We start from the raw sequence: 18,322 nt of genomic DNA, 5'->3' as shown, positions 1-18,322 counted from the left end.
AAAGAGAAAGCAATCTGGAACATTATCTAGGTTTCATTGTTAGTCATGTTAGCAAATGCCTAAGTGTCACACATCATGGTTAGTTCATTAGTTGGAAGCAAGCTAATTGATTAGAAGCTGCGTGTTTAATTTGACATTAGAGGAGTCGGTGATCCCAGTTGGACCTACCTACTGAAGTGAACCGTTCCACAGCAAATGAAAAAAAATCTAATTCATGTGTAAAAAGAAAAGGGACAAATAAAAAGACAGCAAAAATAAACAGGAATAAATAATGCTCTAAATCTTGGAGAAACAGGACAGTACGTCATGTTTTAATATTATTCATAAGGCTATTGCTTAACTCCCAGCTTCTGTCAATCTCTTGGGTTCTTTGCTACCACAAGATTGCAAAAAACAGTTTTGCGCTGCTGGTTGTGAGGACAGGCTCGGGGGTTTGCTCTGGCTGATGACACACACGTCCCCGAGGCGAGGCAGCAGGGATGCAGGCCAGCAACCAGCCTTATTAGTTGAGACGTTTCAGAGAAACTGCTCCAAGACGCAACGCTCCAACTCAACAGGATGCGGTCACAGGGATGGGCTCTGCCTGCAGGCCCATTTGCACCAACTTCTGCTGCAGAAGCCCTCTTGATCCACCTTCCTGAGGGCTATTCCTTCTTTTCCCAGAAACAGAGTAGTAGGGGCCTGGGCACATCCCCTTTAGTCAAGTCAGCTGATAACGAGGTGAGGCACACCAGCAGGATACCTCCTTGGTGATGTGCACATCGTACCTCCCCATCTCTGAGCCCGAGGCCCCCTGTAGTCACAGGTCTGTCCATAAAACCAGACAAGTTTGCAATGGGGATGCATCACTACATGCCTCTACCATGGCAGGCAGGGCACAGGCACCGCCGCAAAGGCACTTCTACTACCTGAGGATAGGCTGCTCTACTGTCAAGAGATGTGTGTGAATGACAGTTGCTATTATTATGACTATTTTAAAATATATATCTTAAAAATAAAACCTCAAGTGGTAGGTCCTAGTCACAGTAAAACAGAGGAGGAAAGATGAGCTGCTTTTACAGCTTTTCAGTTTAACCATCGCAAATGCAAAGGTGAATGTTAACCAAGAAAGAGCATCCTTATGTTATCATGCCACTAATAAGCAATGGGGAGGCACTGTGGTTGTGTGTTTTCTCCTTCTCAGCCATTTCGAGCAGTGCACTTTGTTAAACTATGCCAGGCAAGTAGCCAAACTGATGTAAGTGTAAGATTAGCAGCTGGTCCAGAAAGCTCTGACCGGTCAGCAAAGATCCCCTCGCCTGCATCAGAATAAATCCACTGGGCTTTCACACGGGGAAATCCCAGACCTCACTCTCCTCTCAGTACTTATCTTGCCAGGCTATTAGCACCCAAACCTGGCAATCTTTACTGTATTTATCTAGCAGAGATGAGAAATCAGGACCCAGAGAGAATGAGTCTACAGCAATCTCAGGAGGCCGGCGAGGCACGCTGCTGGGCTCAGCGCTGTGTGTCCGCACTGCCATCGGTAGGACAGCTGCAGCCATCCACTTGCACAGTGCCTCAGCTCAGCCCCTTGCAAACCCCATCTGCCCTGTGATGAGCATCAGGACCAAAGGGGACACGGTGTGACAGCGAGAGCAGCCTGGATACGTGGTGGTTCCACAGAACATATGCCCTTGGTATGCGCTAAGGATTGGCATGGGCTCAAGTTCTCCACTGGCTGCCTTCAGCCCAGGTTTGAGTACAAGCTTGAACACACTGTGCACCACTATACTCTTGTTCAAAATGAAAGCAGAAGGTAACCTAAATCACCTTCTTGTGGCCAGAAAGGGAGCTGGCAGTGGAGCAGTGAATTCAATCTGTTCTCCTGTATCTCCATTCTCTACAGCACTGATCAATGACACCCCCAGCTTCTCAGGGGATGATGACAGTCATGGAAACAAAGGATTACACTTGCATAATTTGTGTATTTACTGAAATAGGGGCAGTTTCTTTTGGATATTGTTAATCCCGTGCAAACTTAAATATAGGAAATACTGAAAAGACCGATTGCATACCATTCTGGAGCAAAATGATGTAAACCTGCCAGAACAGCATCTTTTCCTGAGGGTAACGTAAATCAGGCTAACCAGGAGATAGAGTCATAGAATGATCTGGGTTGGAAGGGACCTTAAAGATCATCTGGTTCCAAGCCCCCAGCCATGGGCAGGGAGACCTTCCACTAGACCAGGTTGCTCAAAGCCCCATCCAATCTGGCCTTGAACACTTCCAGGGAGGGGGCATCCACAACTTCTCTAGGCAACCTGTTCCATAAATTTCCTTGACACCAAAGCAAATTCCATCTGGTCAGAAGCCACCAAGACTAATAAATTGTAGCTCTCTAGCCAGTCTTGAGAAAGGACATACCTTGAACTCTTTGCAGCTTGGGTTTGGAAAAGTTCATTGGTAAGTTCAGAGGAATGTAGTGCTCATGATTGCAAATGGTTTGAAGAAATTCAAACTTGTATTCAACCAACAGCTGAGAAAAAAAAAAAAAAAAAGACAAACACAAACTATGTTTTCAGTTTGACTCATTTGCTTCCAGTTCAATGTGTTTGTTGCACAAGGACTGGGGAATCTAAATAGCATTTGGTGAAACTCAGTAATACTTGGCAAATTTTTGTGTTGTTCCCCCTAAGTGTCAGTGCATGCGGATGTCACTTGGGACTTCTTTTTCATCCAGACAATCTCTCCTTTAGTTCTGCCTCTTTACATTGTTTTAAGGCTTAGCTGCATACAGGCTCTTGGCCCAGACAGAGAGGTCTCTGCCCCCAGAAGACTCTGCAGGAACAATCTCTAAAAGGTCTCCAAGAGTCGTATAAAATAATCACTACAGAGATTTGACTGATGTGGATATGTACAACTGCAAACCAACTTTCAAGAAACATACTGCTTACCTTAGGGTCTTTTGGGCTGAATCCAGAAATGTAATCATTTATCAAGTTAAAAACAAATCCTCTGTCCATAAAGGTCAAACAACGCTGGAGAAGAAACAGCAACATGTGACCAATTGTTAAAAATAAAAGCAATCATCCTAAATCATCTCCATACTACCAGCAGCCAGATTTGGTTCTCTAGGCTGCTGCTGACTTTCCAAAACGTACTTGATCCTGTTTCTCTGAAATTATTTGGGTGACCTCACTTAAGTCTCCAGTGGACAACAGAAATATTTAAAATGAGAGCACACATATTTCCTCTCAGGTTTTGAACAGTTGCTAGGCATGACTGAAACCCCTAGATTATATACAGAGTATCATAATCTCTCTCTTGGAAAGTTTCTTTCCTAGGAATGCTCATCCACTCCAGAGTTTTCATCACTGAAGAAACCAAAGAGATGATAAAGAACACACACATTTGTTTGCTTGCTGTTTATTTCTAATTAGTTTTTTTTCTGATAAAAGCCTGGGAGAAGGAAAGAAACTGCTGACCTTCAGGAAGTTAGCCAAGCTAAAGTTGACATTTCTGGACTCTTCGGGGATTTCGTTATAGCGAATGGTGACGTGCGGAATGATGGCGAGCAGCAACGAATGCAGGGCGTGCTGGTAGGAGTCGGGGAACCGCTGGCCTCTGGGCAGCTGAAACCAAAAGCACGTCGTACGCTCAGTGCTGCAAGCAAGCAGCTGGGGAGAACTGAGCACAGGCACAAGTTCCCTTTAGCATTTATGTTGATTCCTAATAAAACATTGGCACGAAGAAAGCACTGTCTGAAACTGCAGTAGCTGGTAACAGAAAAGGAGGCTGCAGGGCCATAAGGAGATCTGAAGTTTTTAAATTACAATTGAGAGTGAAAAGGGGAAGAAGGGAAAAGTAAAGTGGAAAAAAAAAGGAAAGATCTGCCTAGCTGTTCAGCTTGTCAGGGTTTTTCTAAATAAAGAGTTACATAGTTTTTCAGAAAAACTTTTGGAGAAGAGTTTGTTGTGATGGCTCTGTAACGCAGCGTTGAATGAATTTGTTTTTTACCTTGATTTTGTTTTCTTCCAGTAAGTACATCGCCATTGACTTCGCCAGTGCTTCAAAGAAAAACCACGAGTACTAGAATGAACAAAGAATACTATTACTTTTCTCAGCAGGATCGAACATGTTTGACTATGTGGGGGAGTAGCAGTGTGGGAGGGAGAGCTCACATTCAAATGGCATTTTGTAAGCACAGCTGTGCTTGCACAGCTAGCTTGCCATGGGTGCTTTTGCTACCTGGAGGAGTCCTGCCAGTCTTGGGGTGGGAATAGCTCCATCCCCTCTGCACCCCAACGCACCCTGCAAGGAGCCAGGAGAGTTTGGGGTGCAAACCTTGCCAAGGCCCAGAGAAGCAGAGACTCAATCTCCCTCTTGTGAGTTACCTCTCATGTGTGGCTTGAAGAAAACAGATAAACCTGGCAAAATGAAAAGCCCTTTTCTGTGTCCTGCCGTGAGCCTTAACACAGCCAGGTTCCCTGCAAGAATTCATCTCTGCTTTAAGGGGAAAACCTCAAGGATGTGGAAGCGAGGAGCTGCCCTGCTAGCTTTGCTCCTGCAGTGGGTTTGGATGGGTGAAAGCGTTGGGCTTTATATGAGACCCCCTCTTCCTCCCTTCCACCCTTGGCATCCAAGTACTGCCAGTACTTCACCTTGAGTAGCTTATTGATGGCTAGAAAATCTGCCGACTGCTTCAGGATTGTGGCCATGGAAAGGACCAGGATTTCATGGGTCATCTTCGCCTGTGTGACACCGGGTTTCTCAGCGCGGAAGACGTACTGAGGCAAGAGGAACAGCGTCAGCAGTGTGCCTGCTCCCAGCAGGGGGTTTTGCAGAGCGGTGTGTCATGACTGACCTTTATAAAGGAGCGCAAGTAGTGGTCTAGACCTTCTTCATGGCACTGGGACACAATGTGCAGAAGAACCCTGGGGAGAAACGTGGTTTGTGTTCAGCACACAATGCGAGGGCAAGTTACTCCAGCTCACAAAAGCAGATGCTATCTGTGCCCTATTGTGCTCAATCCCAAAAGCCTCACCGCTGGCACAGCCTGATCTGCACAGTCAGTACTTGCAGGCTAGCACGCCTCACAGCTCCTGTGGCTGAACCATCCATGCCACAGCACAGCTCCTCGACAGAGTGCTCAGAGCTGAGGTGGCCAAAGCCTCTTCTCCACCTTGGTGCTGGACCAGGTGTCGCCCAGACCAGCCACCTTCAGTGCTTGAGGCTCCCTGCACAAGGAGGTGAGGTGGAATATTTCTCCGCGGGGGACATATCCTATTCTTTGGCCTCCCTGCACGCCAGGATTAAAGCCTGCTGCTACTTAAATTCATGTTGCAGTGAGCATTAGGCACCTGAACAATGCTCAGGTGTTAGACAAGTCGAAAACAAAAATATTAAGGTAATCTGCTCTGCACCCAGTTCTCTTTGGCTGTATCTACACACCTGCTACATGGAGAGCAAGCCCACTTGCCCCTCCTGCACACGATACAGATTCATCCACACTGTACAGCTTATCATGTGTTGAGTCTGTCCCACTGGGAGCCCTTTCCTAATGATAATACAAGTGACAATGAACAACTATACTACTACATCAAGTCTGCAAAATTAACACAAAAACCCCACAGAATCTCTGCTGAGAAGCGGGGAAAAACTTCTCCATCGTTGTTATACTCCTTCCTGCATCCCTGAATTTATTAATTATGGAAGGCTCTTTTTTACTGAATTTACATCAATGCTCCTTGTTACATGCACTAGTTTATTTTCGGGCTGTTGCCTTGCAGTTCACCAGGGACAGGCAAACCCTGGAGAACATGCCAGCCCTCTGGAAGCACGCCAGGCAGCTGATGAAGGCAGCAAGCGCCTGGCTTCCCCAGCCAACATCGGGGATTTACATTCCAGTCCCAGGCAGAGGGAACAACAAACTATTGCACATTGTCACAGACCCCACAGCCAAACCACAGGGAGGAGTTTACAAGCCATTTATCAGATAAAGAGGGTTTTAAATTCCACTCTGAAGTCTGAATGAGAAAACAGTTGTCATTAAACAGAAAGCTATTGACAAACTGGAAGGCATCAGGCCAAGCTTTGAAAAAATCTCTGGAAGTGAAGGTGAGAGCTGGTGACCCGCAGGTAGCTGGGGTCACTTGTTCCCCTGTCCTCACCCTCTGGTGATTCAAGCAGAGTGGGATTACAGTGGTCTGCACAGGCTAAGTCCCCGCAACCTGCACCACGTGGCGCAGGACTATGATCGCAATGGGCCCCGCATCCCTGGGGGACCAGGGCTCAGGCCCTGCATCTCTGAGGGATCAGGGCTCAGCCTCCGACCTCTGGTTTCATGGGAGCGAGATGCTTTTGGTACATGGATGCGTGGTACCTCCTGGAATCAGAGGAAGATCTCCACGGAGTGGCATCCAGCATCCTTTGCGCTGCGGCATCCATCCATCCTTTGCACTGCGGCACTTCACAGAGGAAGAACCACGGGAGGAGGACGGATGTTTTAACGCATCCATCAGTTTAGCGGTGTCGTGGCCAGAACTAGGCAGGAAAGATGCTTTTGCACCTTTTGCTCCCTTTGGACCCTGCACAAGCAGGCATGCAGCAGAAACTTTCTGCGGGGACCAGGCCCTAGTCGGTGCTGCCCTCTTGGGGCTGCAGGCACGGCAGAGCATCGCTAAACAAACCACCGCCCGCTTCTGGCCATGTATCCTGAGCCAACACCGATGTAGCGGCTACTTCTGCACCGTAACACACCCAGCTCCACAGGAGTTTTAGCAATACTTCTGACAGAGGGGACTGGTATGCAGGGATGAGACCGGGGCATCATTCCCATTGGGAAACCACATCTGCTGCTGGCAGCTGGGATGTGCCCGGGAGCTCTGGAGCCTTTCAACACCCCAATAACTCAGCTCCCAGAGCCATTCCCACCAGCAAACCCTTCTTCTTTTGAAAAACAAACCAAGAGTATCTTTAAAATACCACATTTTCCCCCATGCAGCTCCCAGGTCAAGGGCCCCACGCTGCCCCATGCCACCCAGACGTGCCAGGAGAAGACAGTGGCTGGTGTCTCACAGCATGGGAACAAGCAGCAGGGGACAGCCAACGCTGTCACTTAGCACCTTGTACTGGGAGACCACACCCTGCTTTGCACTGCAGTTCGCGGCTTTGCATTTGTAACTGAAGAAAACTGGACGGTTTACCAGACACTTACATGGTGCAGTTGACAGCTACTTCATCTTCCTGGGTCACATTTGTAAGGACTCTAAATAGTTGCATAAGAATTACAGGTAGAAACTGAATCATTACTTGGATCTCCATGGCGTGCAAACACTAAAACAAATGTTCAAAACACAGACACTTTTAGTTCAACATTTTGCAGATGTTAAATATTTATAGTCCACAGACATTTCTGTGGCAATAGGACAGGCGTTAGCAAATGCTTCAGGGTGTGGGCTTCAGCCTGCCAGAGGACAGGAGAACTTGGACCCATAGCAGCGCTTACTGCCTGCCTTCCAGCTGACAGATCCCATCTGCATACCTTCGGGGAGCAACATGAATCACTCATGGCAGGTATTAATCCTCCTCTCAGATGTGCCCAGGCAGCTATGAGACTTAATTAGGGGTCTAATCATGCTACAATTTGACCCCAATAACCCAGAATTTAAGGCTGAAGGTTTGCTCCCAATTCTTCTCATCTCTTGTGACAGTTTTTTGAAGTGACTAAGTCCCACAAATGCCTTTGGAGCATGGAAACCTGGTGCCCAATGACTTGCAGTGAGACTTTTTTCCAAAGAGCATAGCTTACTATCAGAAATGGGATTTAAGTGACTTGGTGAAGGTCAAGATCACCTGGTACATACACTCTCCACCCATCTCGTAGATCTCTTTTCCCTGAGTCTCATGATACGAGTCTAGGAAAGACAGTGCATTTCATTTTCAGTTTTCAAACCTGCAAAGCTAACAAAAGGTTTTTAAATCTGTATCTAGTTATTTAAATTACTGAAGTTATTGAGGTATTGGTAGTAAGAAGCCCTCACTTGTGGTTAGCATGTAAATGCCTCCCTGTCTGCAGGCTGCAGTGAGGTCGCTGTGGCTGGGCAGGGCTGGGACCTACCCAGCCCCTTGACAAAATGCTCACAACAAGGCAACTGTTTTTTTAGTGCTTGGCTTCAAAACCTGCCATTATTTCTACTTCTTAAAATATTTATACATTATCTGAAAAACACTCAGTAACTTTGTAATGATAAATCCCCACCACTGGAAGCGGAGCTGTTGCTACGGCAACACTCTCAAAAACAGGCAGTTATGGAAGGAAACAAGGACAGTAAACAGCCAAGAAATATATTCTCTGCAAAAGCCTTCGTTGGACCTGCTCCGAGGTCGCAGCAATTGCCAAAAAGCTGGGTCTGGGTCACAGGTCATCTGTGATGAAATTTAACTAAGTGATAATCTCACAGATGTTTTTTCAGCCTGAAAAAAATTTCCTGTTTCGAATGGATAAATACCTGAAAACAAGGAATTGTGCTACAGTTTAAAGGTTTGAGTCAGATCTCGGGCAGCAGGGGAGGAGTGCGTGAGCCTGCCAGGAGGAGGACTTGCCATGAGCGCGGCAGAGCGATGCTGCCCACTGGTTTAACCTGCTGTGAAAGGCAGCGGGAAGCAGCACGCAGACAGTCGTGTCAGTAAGCAAAGGTAAGGGTCTTGCACAATGCACCGGTCCCAGCGCTGCAGCCAGTGTGTGTTCCTACAGAGCAGGGCTCCGGGTATTTACCGATGGTCCGTAAAAACACAAACAAAGCCCTCCAACAGGCACTGTTCACCTTTAAGTATTTAACAAGCTCTCCTGGGACCTCCTTAGCTCCCGCCTGAACCAGCTGGCAGTACTGGAAGAATTTGTGCAAGTGCATGTCCTGGAAGAGAAGAAAAACAAGTTCAATGCATCAGCCTCAGTATTTCACAGAACCATAGAATCATAGAATTGTTAAGGTTGGAAAAGACCCTTAAGATCATCGAGTCCAACCGTTAACCTGTCACTGCCAAGTCCATCTATACCATGTCCTCGAGCACCACATCTATCCGTTATTTGTCAACCCTTGCCCTGAAGCTTACACCCTAAAATCCGCTGACATACCTGTGGCAGCAGGCCATGTCCCTAGCAAGCCCCATGTCACTGCCAGTGGCACTCCTGGTCCCCAGCTGCCAGCTCCCAGGACTACAGTACTGCTCCCTGCCTTTTCCAACGTATCCAGCCACTGCCCATCCCCTGGCTCCCAACTAATCTTGAGATTAAGCGCAAAACTGCCACCAGCGTTAAAATTCTCCTGTGGTTGCACTACCCTGAGCCCCAACGCTGGCCTGGAGAAGCAGGAGCCTTTCTCTCCCAGCTGTGACTCTCTGAGATTGCCTCACCATCTGCCTCAGTGACCTCCTACTGTCCAGCTGAGGCAGACTCTCCTTCCCGTGCTTCTCCATTCCTCTCCCTCCTCCTCCAAAGTTAAATTTAATTACTGGGTTATTTAACCCTGAAAAGCATCTGGGAAAGTAATTTGGTGGGGAGTGGAACTACTGTGCTGCTCCCAGTGCTGTACAGAATCAGTAAGACCCTAAAACAGGTTTAGACAATGCTGAAAGCAAGTTGCTGTGAATGTAAATGCAGCTGATGACATTCAGCATGGGACAAGAAGCCCTGCCAAGGGCACGTCCCCATGAGCAGTGCTGACAGGAGGTGCCCCAGAGCATGTGCTGGGGATCTTTGCTGCACATCACATGAAGCTTGGGGAAGTCCATCCCTACCATAAGACAGCAGAACACACAAGGACTTGGTAAGACAGCCTGAACTGGTTTCAAAAGGAAATGAGGACTCTTGTGACTCTTGTTTTCTTGTGTCTGCAGTTGTTAGAAAACTTTTTTTTTTTTAAAACTCCACAAACAGTCTAATATTTGGGGGAACTTCCCATTTCCACCAGTTCTTCTCTCTTTTGCATCATCAATGCAGCTCATTTGCTCAAATGTTTCTTCGGTCCTGCCAGTTACAGTGAAATTGGCCAAGAAAGCATCACCTCTCCTTAGGCTCATTCACTCACACAACTGTCTCATCACATCTGGACGAAGGAGCAGATCCCTGCAAGTAATCCCAGACCTGCTGCTACAGAAATATCTCAGAGCTGCTCTGCAAACACAGGTACCTCTTTCCCACAGCACCTATGGCATGGCAGTAGTAGAGAAACAGCAATCGCTTCCTCTGCATTTGTGTTGAAAGTCTTTAAGAACGAGGTGTTCGACTTACCTGGGTGTAAATGGTCGAGTCCAAATGGATTCTGATTTTAAACAGTGGCTTTGCTCCATCTACCCACTTTGCATCCACGCTGGGCTGCTGTGAACAGACAACATTCAAGTACTTGGTTTCAGACTGCGGTGAGAAGGTGGCTCTGTGCAGACAGACACCTGGTCAGAAGGTACGGTTTGGGGGGGAAGAACGGGTTCCCCGGCCCAGCACAAACACCAGTGGCATGACTGCAGCCACGGCAGGACAGAGGAGTTCCTGTGAGAACGTGCACACAGGGCGTGTGCCCACTCTCCTGCTCCGCACCGTCTGCAACAACCCCGTCCAGCCTGCCACAAAAATATTCTCTGCAACCTATATAACCATGGAAGGTGGAATTAAAAATGTCCTGTCTCCCACCCCTAAGAACCTCAAGCTTTGGGGGCTGCCCTGCAGTAGGGATCTTTCCACCTGAGCAGAGCACCAACAGAAGCCCAGAACTTACAGTGGTAACAAAAGCTCAGCTTTCCTCTTCCCTTTATGTTTAAGTCCATATTCAATGGCCTTCCTACCTTTCGTGACTCTGTGTCTGCGAGACCCAGGTAACCAGGTGGAAGGTTGGATGAGACCGGCAAATGCCGCTCCAGGGTGACAATCCGTCCATCCTTCAGCAACGGGACCCAGGCATATCCCACTGTGGAGGCAACCAGTGGACCAGAGTTAGCAGACACACAGCGATACATGTTTAGCTCAAGATCCAAAAAGAGCTGTGTCTCACCCTGAGAAAATCCAACTCACAGTTGTGCAAGTGGCTTCAACGAGGCTGAGATCAACCATGTCAGCCTTGTTAAAGCACGTTTTACCGGGTGACTTGGTGAACAAAATTCAGACACAACTCAACCAAGATCAGGAGCGGGTTGGAGGGGCAGAAATGGTGTGCAAGTCTTGTGCTTCATGACAAGGGTCCTTCAGTCGCCCGAGGACCGGCTGAATGGAGAGTGGGACCTGGGTGTGCTCAGTCTCTTACACATGCCTAGTGTTGGCAAGATCAGCCCCTGAGGCCCTGATCTCGCATCAAGTTTTTGTTGGTGACTTGCCTGACAGTAGACCCATTCATACAAGTCAAGCCAAGAACACGCAGAAATAGCTGTCAGACTGCAGCAAAAATCTGAGCTTTAGTATACGCTAAAAACATTGTGTTTTATTCCAGTTTAGACCTACAATTTGTATTAGGTTGCTTTCAAAAAAAGAAAATTCAGATAGGTTAGTATTGTAATCAAATATTTTCTCATGTCCTTACATTCATTTTGTCTTGGACTCTTACACTCCAACAGAAGTAATTTAAGCAATGAACATACCTTGAGTTTCAACGGTGTCCTGTTTTTTCGATGTTGTCTTTGTATTAATTTCACAGCTGACATGATAGAAGGTGAAAAGCAAATGATGCTTTTGATGGAGGTGAATTGGAAGCTCAATTTTAATCTAAAATGATATCATGATAGATAAGACTATATTTTTAACTGTGGAGTAATATTTTAAGTTCTATTTTATTTCACAAATGCTATGTTGTATGCAGTTACACAAGACACATTCTTACTCATCTTAAATAACTCCCGGCTAACATTTTCATCACATTTGCACATTACTTATTAATGGGGGTGTGTGATTGGAGTGCACAAAGCGTGACAGTAAAGACAGCAGAAAATAAACTGGCATTAAAAATTGACAAAGTCTCTGGCTTTGCTGAGCCCTTCTACTGAGGCAAAGGGCTGATGATTACTTTTACCCATATTTCACCCAGCCCTGGCAAAAGAGATATCCTGAAAGGCCCCTTGGCTTTGTAGCATCCAAGAAAATCTGTTATTTCCAACCATTTCATTTTTACCTCGTCGTAGAACTCCGGACTCTGGTTGTGATGCAGCACAGCAGCGTATGCGTTTGTGGTCAGGAGATGGCCTCCGGGTTTGCCATATATACACTGGAAATACAAATGAAGAGCTGGATTCAGGGTGGCTGCCACCCGAAATTAGCCAGCCAAATGAAAACAGCATGGAAACTCAGTGCTTTCTCATTGTCCTGCTCAGCCTGGCTGGGATACAGTACACAGAAGCGAGCCCCAGGTCCCTAGAAATAACAGGTACCCACCTTTAACGGCCTGGAATCAGCTTCATCTGAATCCCTGAATTCCACACAGACTGCGATATTCCTTGCCTGAAATGGGGGAGAACAGGAGGATGAGCCATTGCCACAGGTCAGCAGCATCACCCCAGACCACGCCAAGCCTGGCTGCAGCCTGCTCTCCAGGTTGCTCACCTTTGCAAACACCTTCTGGTTCTCATACTTCAAATGCAAGGGGTAGACGTAGAGGTGGTTTTTGTAGACAGTGAAGGGATAACAGTATTTTGCAACTTCTGGGACAAGCTCCTCCACTTCAACTGCAATGTCCTCACAGCTCTTCTCAAAAGGCTTTATAGGAATATAAGAAGCTGTGACACAATCTAGAAGAGGAGAAAAGCTTGGCTAAGCACACACCCCACAAACATGGGAAGCACAGCCCACGTGAAAGGAAATTCTTGGGCCTGAAACTCTGCCATTGCTCTCGAGCATCCAGTTCTCCTCACATCAGAGGGCTGTGCATGTTGACCAGGCAGCAGGACTTGGACCACTCCCATTGAAATGATTAAGGGAAAATTCTCCCCTTGATCATGCAACATCTGTGGTCTCCAACTGCATTAGCAATACTGAGAAAAGATGGGTGCACAGGCACCGCAGGGCTCTGCTCTCCTTGCCAGTGGGGACTGCAGAAATGGCATTTTTCTGCAGCTCTGGGCAAAGTCAAAGGGTCTTGTGAACTACCCATGTCTGGGCAGAGCTGGCTGCTACGCCCAGGGCCTGCACCTTGAGACTTCCAGGAATATGAGCCATTAAGTTACTGTTTTATAAATCATACAAACATCACCTGACTGAAGCAGACAGGCTACTGAGATGATGACTTGAGACTGACGTCTCAAAGTGCGTCAGTCCCACTGTGTCACTCCTTTTCCACTCTCCGCTTTAGAAAGATATTTGATGGTTATGTTGCCTCCAAATACCAGTGCACAAGCTCCACCTAATTCACTGAGACTCACATCCACTATAAGGGAGACTTCATCTCAAGTGACGGCCTTTCAAAAAGTAGGAAAAATTAAGTCCACCAGAAAAGCCTTTAGGACAGGGGACTGGACTACAGAACCTGTGACAGGAGATGCCAAAGGCCCATGGAGTGACACTGAACACATCACGAGTCTTTTCTTTGCCTCAGTTTCTTTAAATGCAAAGCGAAGAATCACACTGACCATGTTTGTGAAGCCCTCTGGTGTTGTGGATCAAAAATGTTATATGAGATTAGTGTAATAATAACAGCAAAAGCAGGCAGGTGGCTTCCTTTAGATTTAGGGTGTGATGGCCAAACTGCAAAGCAGATGCACCCCTCAGGTAAACCTCTGCACTTGGACCACATCCCTCCACAGAATCCATCAGAAAGACTTACAAGTCAGGGGTTGTGCTGAATTACTCATTGCAGCCCCAAGATACTCTTGTTAATGAAACAGCAAAACTCCCCAAAGAAGTGTTAACTCCTGAGCCTAGAGCCATTAGCATTTATTTTAAGATCCACGATCCTTACTTGTGAAGTCTAGCGGGATGTCTTTGATGATGATATTTAACTGGGCTGGAATGACCTGTAGTTTTGTCTTCTCTGGTCTGCATTAGGGAGAAAGGAACAACAGTGTGAACCTTGAAAACTCAGTGCTGAACACATCAGCAGGGCTTTTTGTTACCCTCTGAGTATTTTAGGAATTGTCATCTCATGCTTATGCTTAAGTGTCTAAAAACATATGTTAAAATGCCCGCCCAGCCTCTGCACAAGTCTCTTACACTTACTTCTTATACTCTGCTAAAAGCTTCAGCATATCTTCATTCGAGAGCTTGCTGCTGTCTTGCTTGTACAGAGGTGAGAATTTTCCTTCAGCATCGAGAGTGCCCTGGGAGTCTTTGAACACAGGTCTGCAGAAAAGAAGAGACACATTTCTTAAATATTGGTAAATATGCAGGCACTGAGGTCTTTGACACATCAGGCTGAAGGGCAGTTTGTCAGGCGAGAGGTTCACTGGCCTGTCACTGCTCCGAACACCGCCAGACCTCCCGATCAGCCCCCCATCCTCACGTGGTGCTTAGACCCCACACAGACTACAGTCCACTGCGTCACATAGAATTGGATGGGACATCACCCATTTCCCTTCTCTCCAGCTGGGCGAGAAGCACACACCCAGCCAGCTCTAAGCCTGGTCCACAATCATGAACGCCCTTCAATCCCCTCCCACTAACACCAACTGCTAAAGTATCTTCCTAGTTGCACATGGGGTCAGAGCATAGAAATCCTCCTAGGAAAGGAGTCCGCAATGAAGACCAGTCTCAGGACATACAGCAGCTTCCTCTTGAACCCAGAGCAGGAGACTGGACTCTGCCCTGGATGAATACCAGCATCTTTGCCCTTGAATATAAAGGCTGCAGGTGTCTGTGTAACAGCAGGAACATTACAGCATCCATATTCCCTTTCTGTGCAAACAGCTTCCTCTGAAACTCACAGGGAAACTGTTCCAGGGATGCAGAGCAACGCAGCTCCCCACCCTCAACTCCCTGGTCTCCAAATGTAGGGCTTTACCCAGCAGGAACAAATCTGAAGCCCATCAAAGTCAACTCCCACACAGAGCCCACCGTTAGGCTGGGGCACCACTTGAAAGAGGGTTGAGGCACTGCACAGGCTGTGCACTGGCTCCCAGGAGCGAGCTGCATCCCAGAAATACCATCTTGAAGCTGAGCAGCCAGTGCCACAGGAAAATCCACCTCTAATCTAATCTAATCTAATCTAATCTAATCTAATCTAATCTAATCTAAGAATACACATTGCAAGCTGTATACCACCAAATCCTAGCCCACTGTGACAGTCGTCTGGTGTTCCCATGTCATTACTATCCCTTTTCTCAGCACCAAACATCAATTTAGCAATAGGAGCCAGTGGCAGAGGGACGAACTCGCCTTTAGGCCTTCCTCTGATGTGAGATTTAAGGGAGGTAGCACTGATGTCACAGTAAAAGAACAGCAAGGGAACGGGATGCCTATCTTCAGTCGTTCCCAAGAACATTAATTAAAGCAGTCTAAGATGGGAGACAAAGCCCAGCTGATTGCCACTGCCAGGCCAGGGGGTCCTCCACTCTCATCCTGACTCTGGCAATGGCTGGTGCCAGGAGGGACTTTCTGCACCGATTCCCGCGGTAGCATGGGACAGGGTAATTTGTCCCCAGAAACGTTCTGCCCTGATAGCAGCACCCACAGATCAGCAAGAAGGTTACTGGCTTCCCAGGACTGTTTACTCTTTAATATTTTGTTTCTAATTCTAGACAGAGCATTTCAGGCCAACCCCCATTCTGCCTTGGGAACTGGAGCCAGATTCTGCCCTTGGCTCCAACTTCACTGACTTCAGTCACTTGGCCCGGTGCCCACTCGGCCGGATCGTGTCCCGGATAACTCGCAGCAGCAGCTCCTGCCACGGCCAAAGCGCAGCCCGAGGTGACTAACCTGGCAGCCCAGCCAAAGGGCATCCTGTACTGCCCCAGACGGCTGCACACCTGCTTGGCCACCTTATGGACCTTCTGGGCAGTCTGCAAAACACAAGAGAGGTTAGCGTGTGCCACGGCTTCCATGCTGCCCTGGAAAAGGAGTAAAGATCGCTGCACTCTCCAGGGAGAAGAAACTCTCCATACTCCGCAATGCGCAGCTCCCCAGGCACACAGCACAACAGTCGCCAACGCAATCAATAGACATCCCTGTCACTTCACACCATGCACATTTGTTACATTTGCAAAGCAAGAGCAAACATATTGTGGGCATACTAAAACTCCTCTTGATTCTGCATTAAACTGTCAGGGTATTAGTATTTTATTTTCCAAAGGCTATTAGTAGTTATTTTCCAAAACTGACTGTAATTGTCTTATCCTGTACAGGTTTACAAAGTGTGCTGAGGGAATGCCATCACATACCAGGTTTTCCATATGCTGATTTTCCAGGGACTAATTTTGACTGGCTGCAGCAAGGCAGCATCAGCTCCACCTGGCATGCAGAGACTGATGCCAGCAGGACCAGGACCGACGACCACCCTTTGCATAAGTTCCCCCATATGAACAGGGCACTCTGCACGGAGCAAGACAAAGGCAGGGCGAGCAGAATAAAGGGCGAAGCCCGTGTTCTGCTGCTACTAACACATTGCTGTTCCCAGCCAGTGTGAGCCGGGGACCAGTCCAAGACACTGTGTGTAGCACCATGTAGCAGTGCAGCCCCATGTAGCAGTGCAGCCCCTTTCTCTGAGGATGAAGTGTCCCACTTTTTTGCTGCCAGCCCAGGCTTTGACTTGTTGAAGTGTAATGGGGAAAGGCCCCCCTGCCCCAACTGCTTGGATCTTTCTAAAAATCCTCTGCCTCCTTCCAGGGGGAGGAACTGATTCTCCCAGGACAGCCTAGCTGACGCCAGCCTGGGAACAGCACAAGTAGCAGAATGGATGAAGACCAGTATTTGCCAGAAAGCAGCTAAAGAGCAGCAGAAACAACCCATGTTTCAGACCACACTACTCCCCGCAGCACAGACAGCATCACTAAGCAAATACTCTCACAGCCCCATCCCATACCTTCCCTGGGTCTGAGTTTTTTATGTACGGCTCTGCACAGTGTGTAATGCTGCCCTGCAGCACCTTCTCCACGCGGGCCACCAGGAAGATCTCCACATGTGGGTCAGTCACGGAGAAAATCCCCTGCAAGAGACAGACAGTAGGCTGTCAGGGAGCAGGACACCCTACCCGTGCTGCTGGGTTTGGCCCCAATCATCTTGCTGTCCCCTCTCACAACCCACACAGACCCTGCTCTGCTTGCTGCTGTGGATGGGCCATGGGGGCTCACAAGGCCTGAGCGTGGTCAAGTAATGAAAAACTCGACCTGGTGCTTTGCCTATTGCTGCCAGTGAGCCCGAAGGGGTAATCAGCTTGAGACACTGACCAAAACATGACAAAACCCCACAGCTCAAGAGAAAAGCTGACTTCTGCTTCTCCACACAGTGGATAACAACACACCGCAAGGCTACTGAACAGCCACAGCTTCAACGGAGATACAGAACAAGAGGAGAAAGCCAGGTCTTCACCCGTTTTATGTAGCGCAGGCAAGACTCGGGGACTCCGTGTACAAGGCTCTCGCCCGGCGAACATCCTTTGGTGCCCTCCGCTCCAGATGCGGAGTTATCCAGCAGCATGTCACGGACAGACGGAGGGTTCAAGTCCACATGGAAGTCAGCTGAAATCTTGCAATTATTTTTCAGGTCAAATAATGCCAAGCTTAGGAAAAAGGGCTCGACCTGGAAATTTGATTGAATATATGTGTCAAAAAAATGCATGGTACAGGCTCAAGAGTATTCACATGCATTGCCTTCCCTGCTAGGTTTGCCTTCTGCATCTGTTTGTTCCTTCAGTTTTGTACACCAGCATTTTACAGAATTCTTACAGACAATCCATGTTTATTTGCTTTATAAACACATAAAACCATTTTTTTCCTGCATCTTCTTGCATTTTGATCTAGTCAATTTGAACAAAGCTACTTTAAAACCATCAATGAAATATAAAGAATGAAATCCACAGGGTTTTTTATATAAATGATTAACTATGAAGTTAGGAAGAAAAGATGACCCCAGTCCATCAGTTAGAGCTGTTTACCCTTTGCAATGAGAAAGAAATCAACTTAAGAGTGTTTATGTTCACATGCTAAAGACCACTTATTGTCCAAAGTCGATCAGCTCTGGAAGACACTCAAAATGTTCCTCAGCTGCTCTACGCCAGGCAGCACAGGAGCAAGGTTAGGTCTCCCAGCCAGGAGAGCTCAGATACAAGGCTACTGCTGCTGAAGAACTGCATGTGCAAAATCTGCCAACTTGTTTGTAGCTATTGACCTTGACAGCACAAGGCAAGCGGCAACAGTTCCATGTATTTTTAATTCAAAG

At 47.5% G+C, this 18,322-nt stretch overlaps 1 protein-coding gene across 8 annotated transcripts in view; it reads right to left on the bottom strand.

The window, feature by feature from the left end:
- The window catches only part of DOCK11 (dedicator of cytokinesis 11), a 93,927-nt gene that overhangs the window by 42,803 nt on the left and 32,802 nt on the right, over window positions 1-18,322 (bottom strand). For 5 of the 8 annotated variants that reach the window (XM_087748968.1, XM_087748972.1, XM_087748974.1 and 2 more), the window contains 20 exons: window positions 17,474-17,683; window positions 16,968-17,090; window positions 15,866-15,948; window positions 14,171-14,293; window positions 13,914-13,990; window positions 12,563-12,747; window positions 12,395-12,460; window positions 12,135-12,227; window positions 11,608-11,731; window positions 10,822-10,943; window positions 10,274-10,360; window positions 8,808-8,897; window positions 7,199-7,317; window positions 4,847-4,916; window positions 4,644-4,769; window positions 4,000-4,071; window positions 3,468-3,614; window positions 2,937-3,020; window positions 2,407-2,518; window positions 169-207 (listed from right to left, as the gene is read on the bottom strand). In XM_087748968.1, coding sequence (XP_087605094.1) covers window positions 169-207; window positions 2,407-2,518; window positions 2,937-3,020; window positions 3,468-3,614; window positions 4,000-4,071; window positions 4,644-4,769; window positions 4,847-4,916; window positions 7,199-7,317; window positions 8,808-8,897; window positions 10,274-10,360; window positions 10,822-10,943; window positions 11,608-11,731; window positions 12,135-12,227; window positions 12,395-12,460; window positions 12,563-12,747; window positions 13,914-13,990; window positions 14,171-14,293; window positions 15,866-15,948; window positions 16,968-17,090; window positions 17,474-17,683 — 2,152 coding nt within the window. The remainder of the gene's footprint in view (window positions 1-168; window positions 208-2,406; window positions 2,519-2,936; window positions 3,021-3,467; window positions 3,615-3,999; window positions 4,072-4,643; window positions 4,770-4,846; window positions 4,917-7,198; window positions 7,318-8,807; window positions 8,898-10,273; window positions 10,361-10,821; window positions 10,944-11,607; window positions 11,732-12,134; window positions 12,228-12,394; window positions 12,461-12,562; window positions 12,748-13,913; window positions 13,991-14,170; window positions 14,294-15,865; window positions 15,949-16,967; window positions 17,091-17,473; window positions 17,684-18,322) is intronic. The other 3 variants (XM_087748970.1, XM_087748973.1, XM_087748969.1) reach the window with 2 other exon arrangements.

Source organism: Nipponia nippon, unplaced genomic scaffold (assembly GCF_047370975.1).
Source record: "Nipponia nippon isolate SJK-2023a ecotype South Korea unplaced genomic scaffold, ASM4737097v1 scaffold_12, whole genome shotgun sequence".
Taxonomy (NCBI): Eukaryota; Metazoa; Chordata; class Aves; order Pelecaniformes; family Threskiornithidae; genus Nipponia; species Nipponia nippon.
This window is presented reverse-complemented; position numbering and strand designations above follow the sequence as displayed.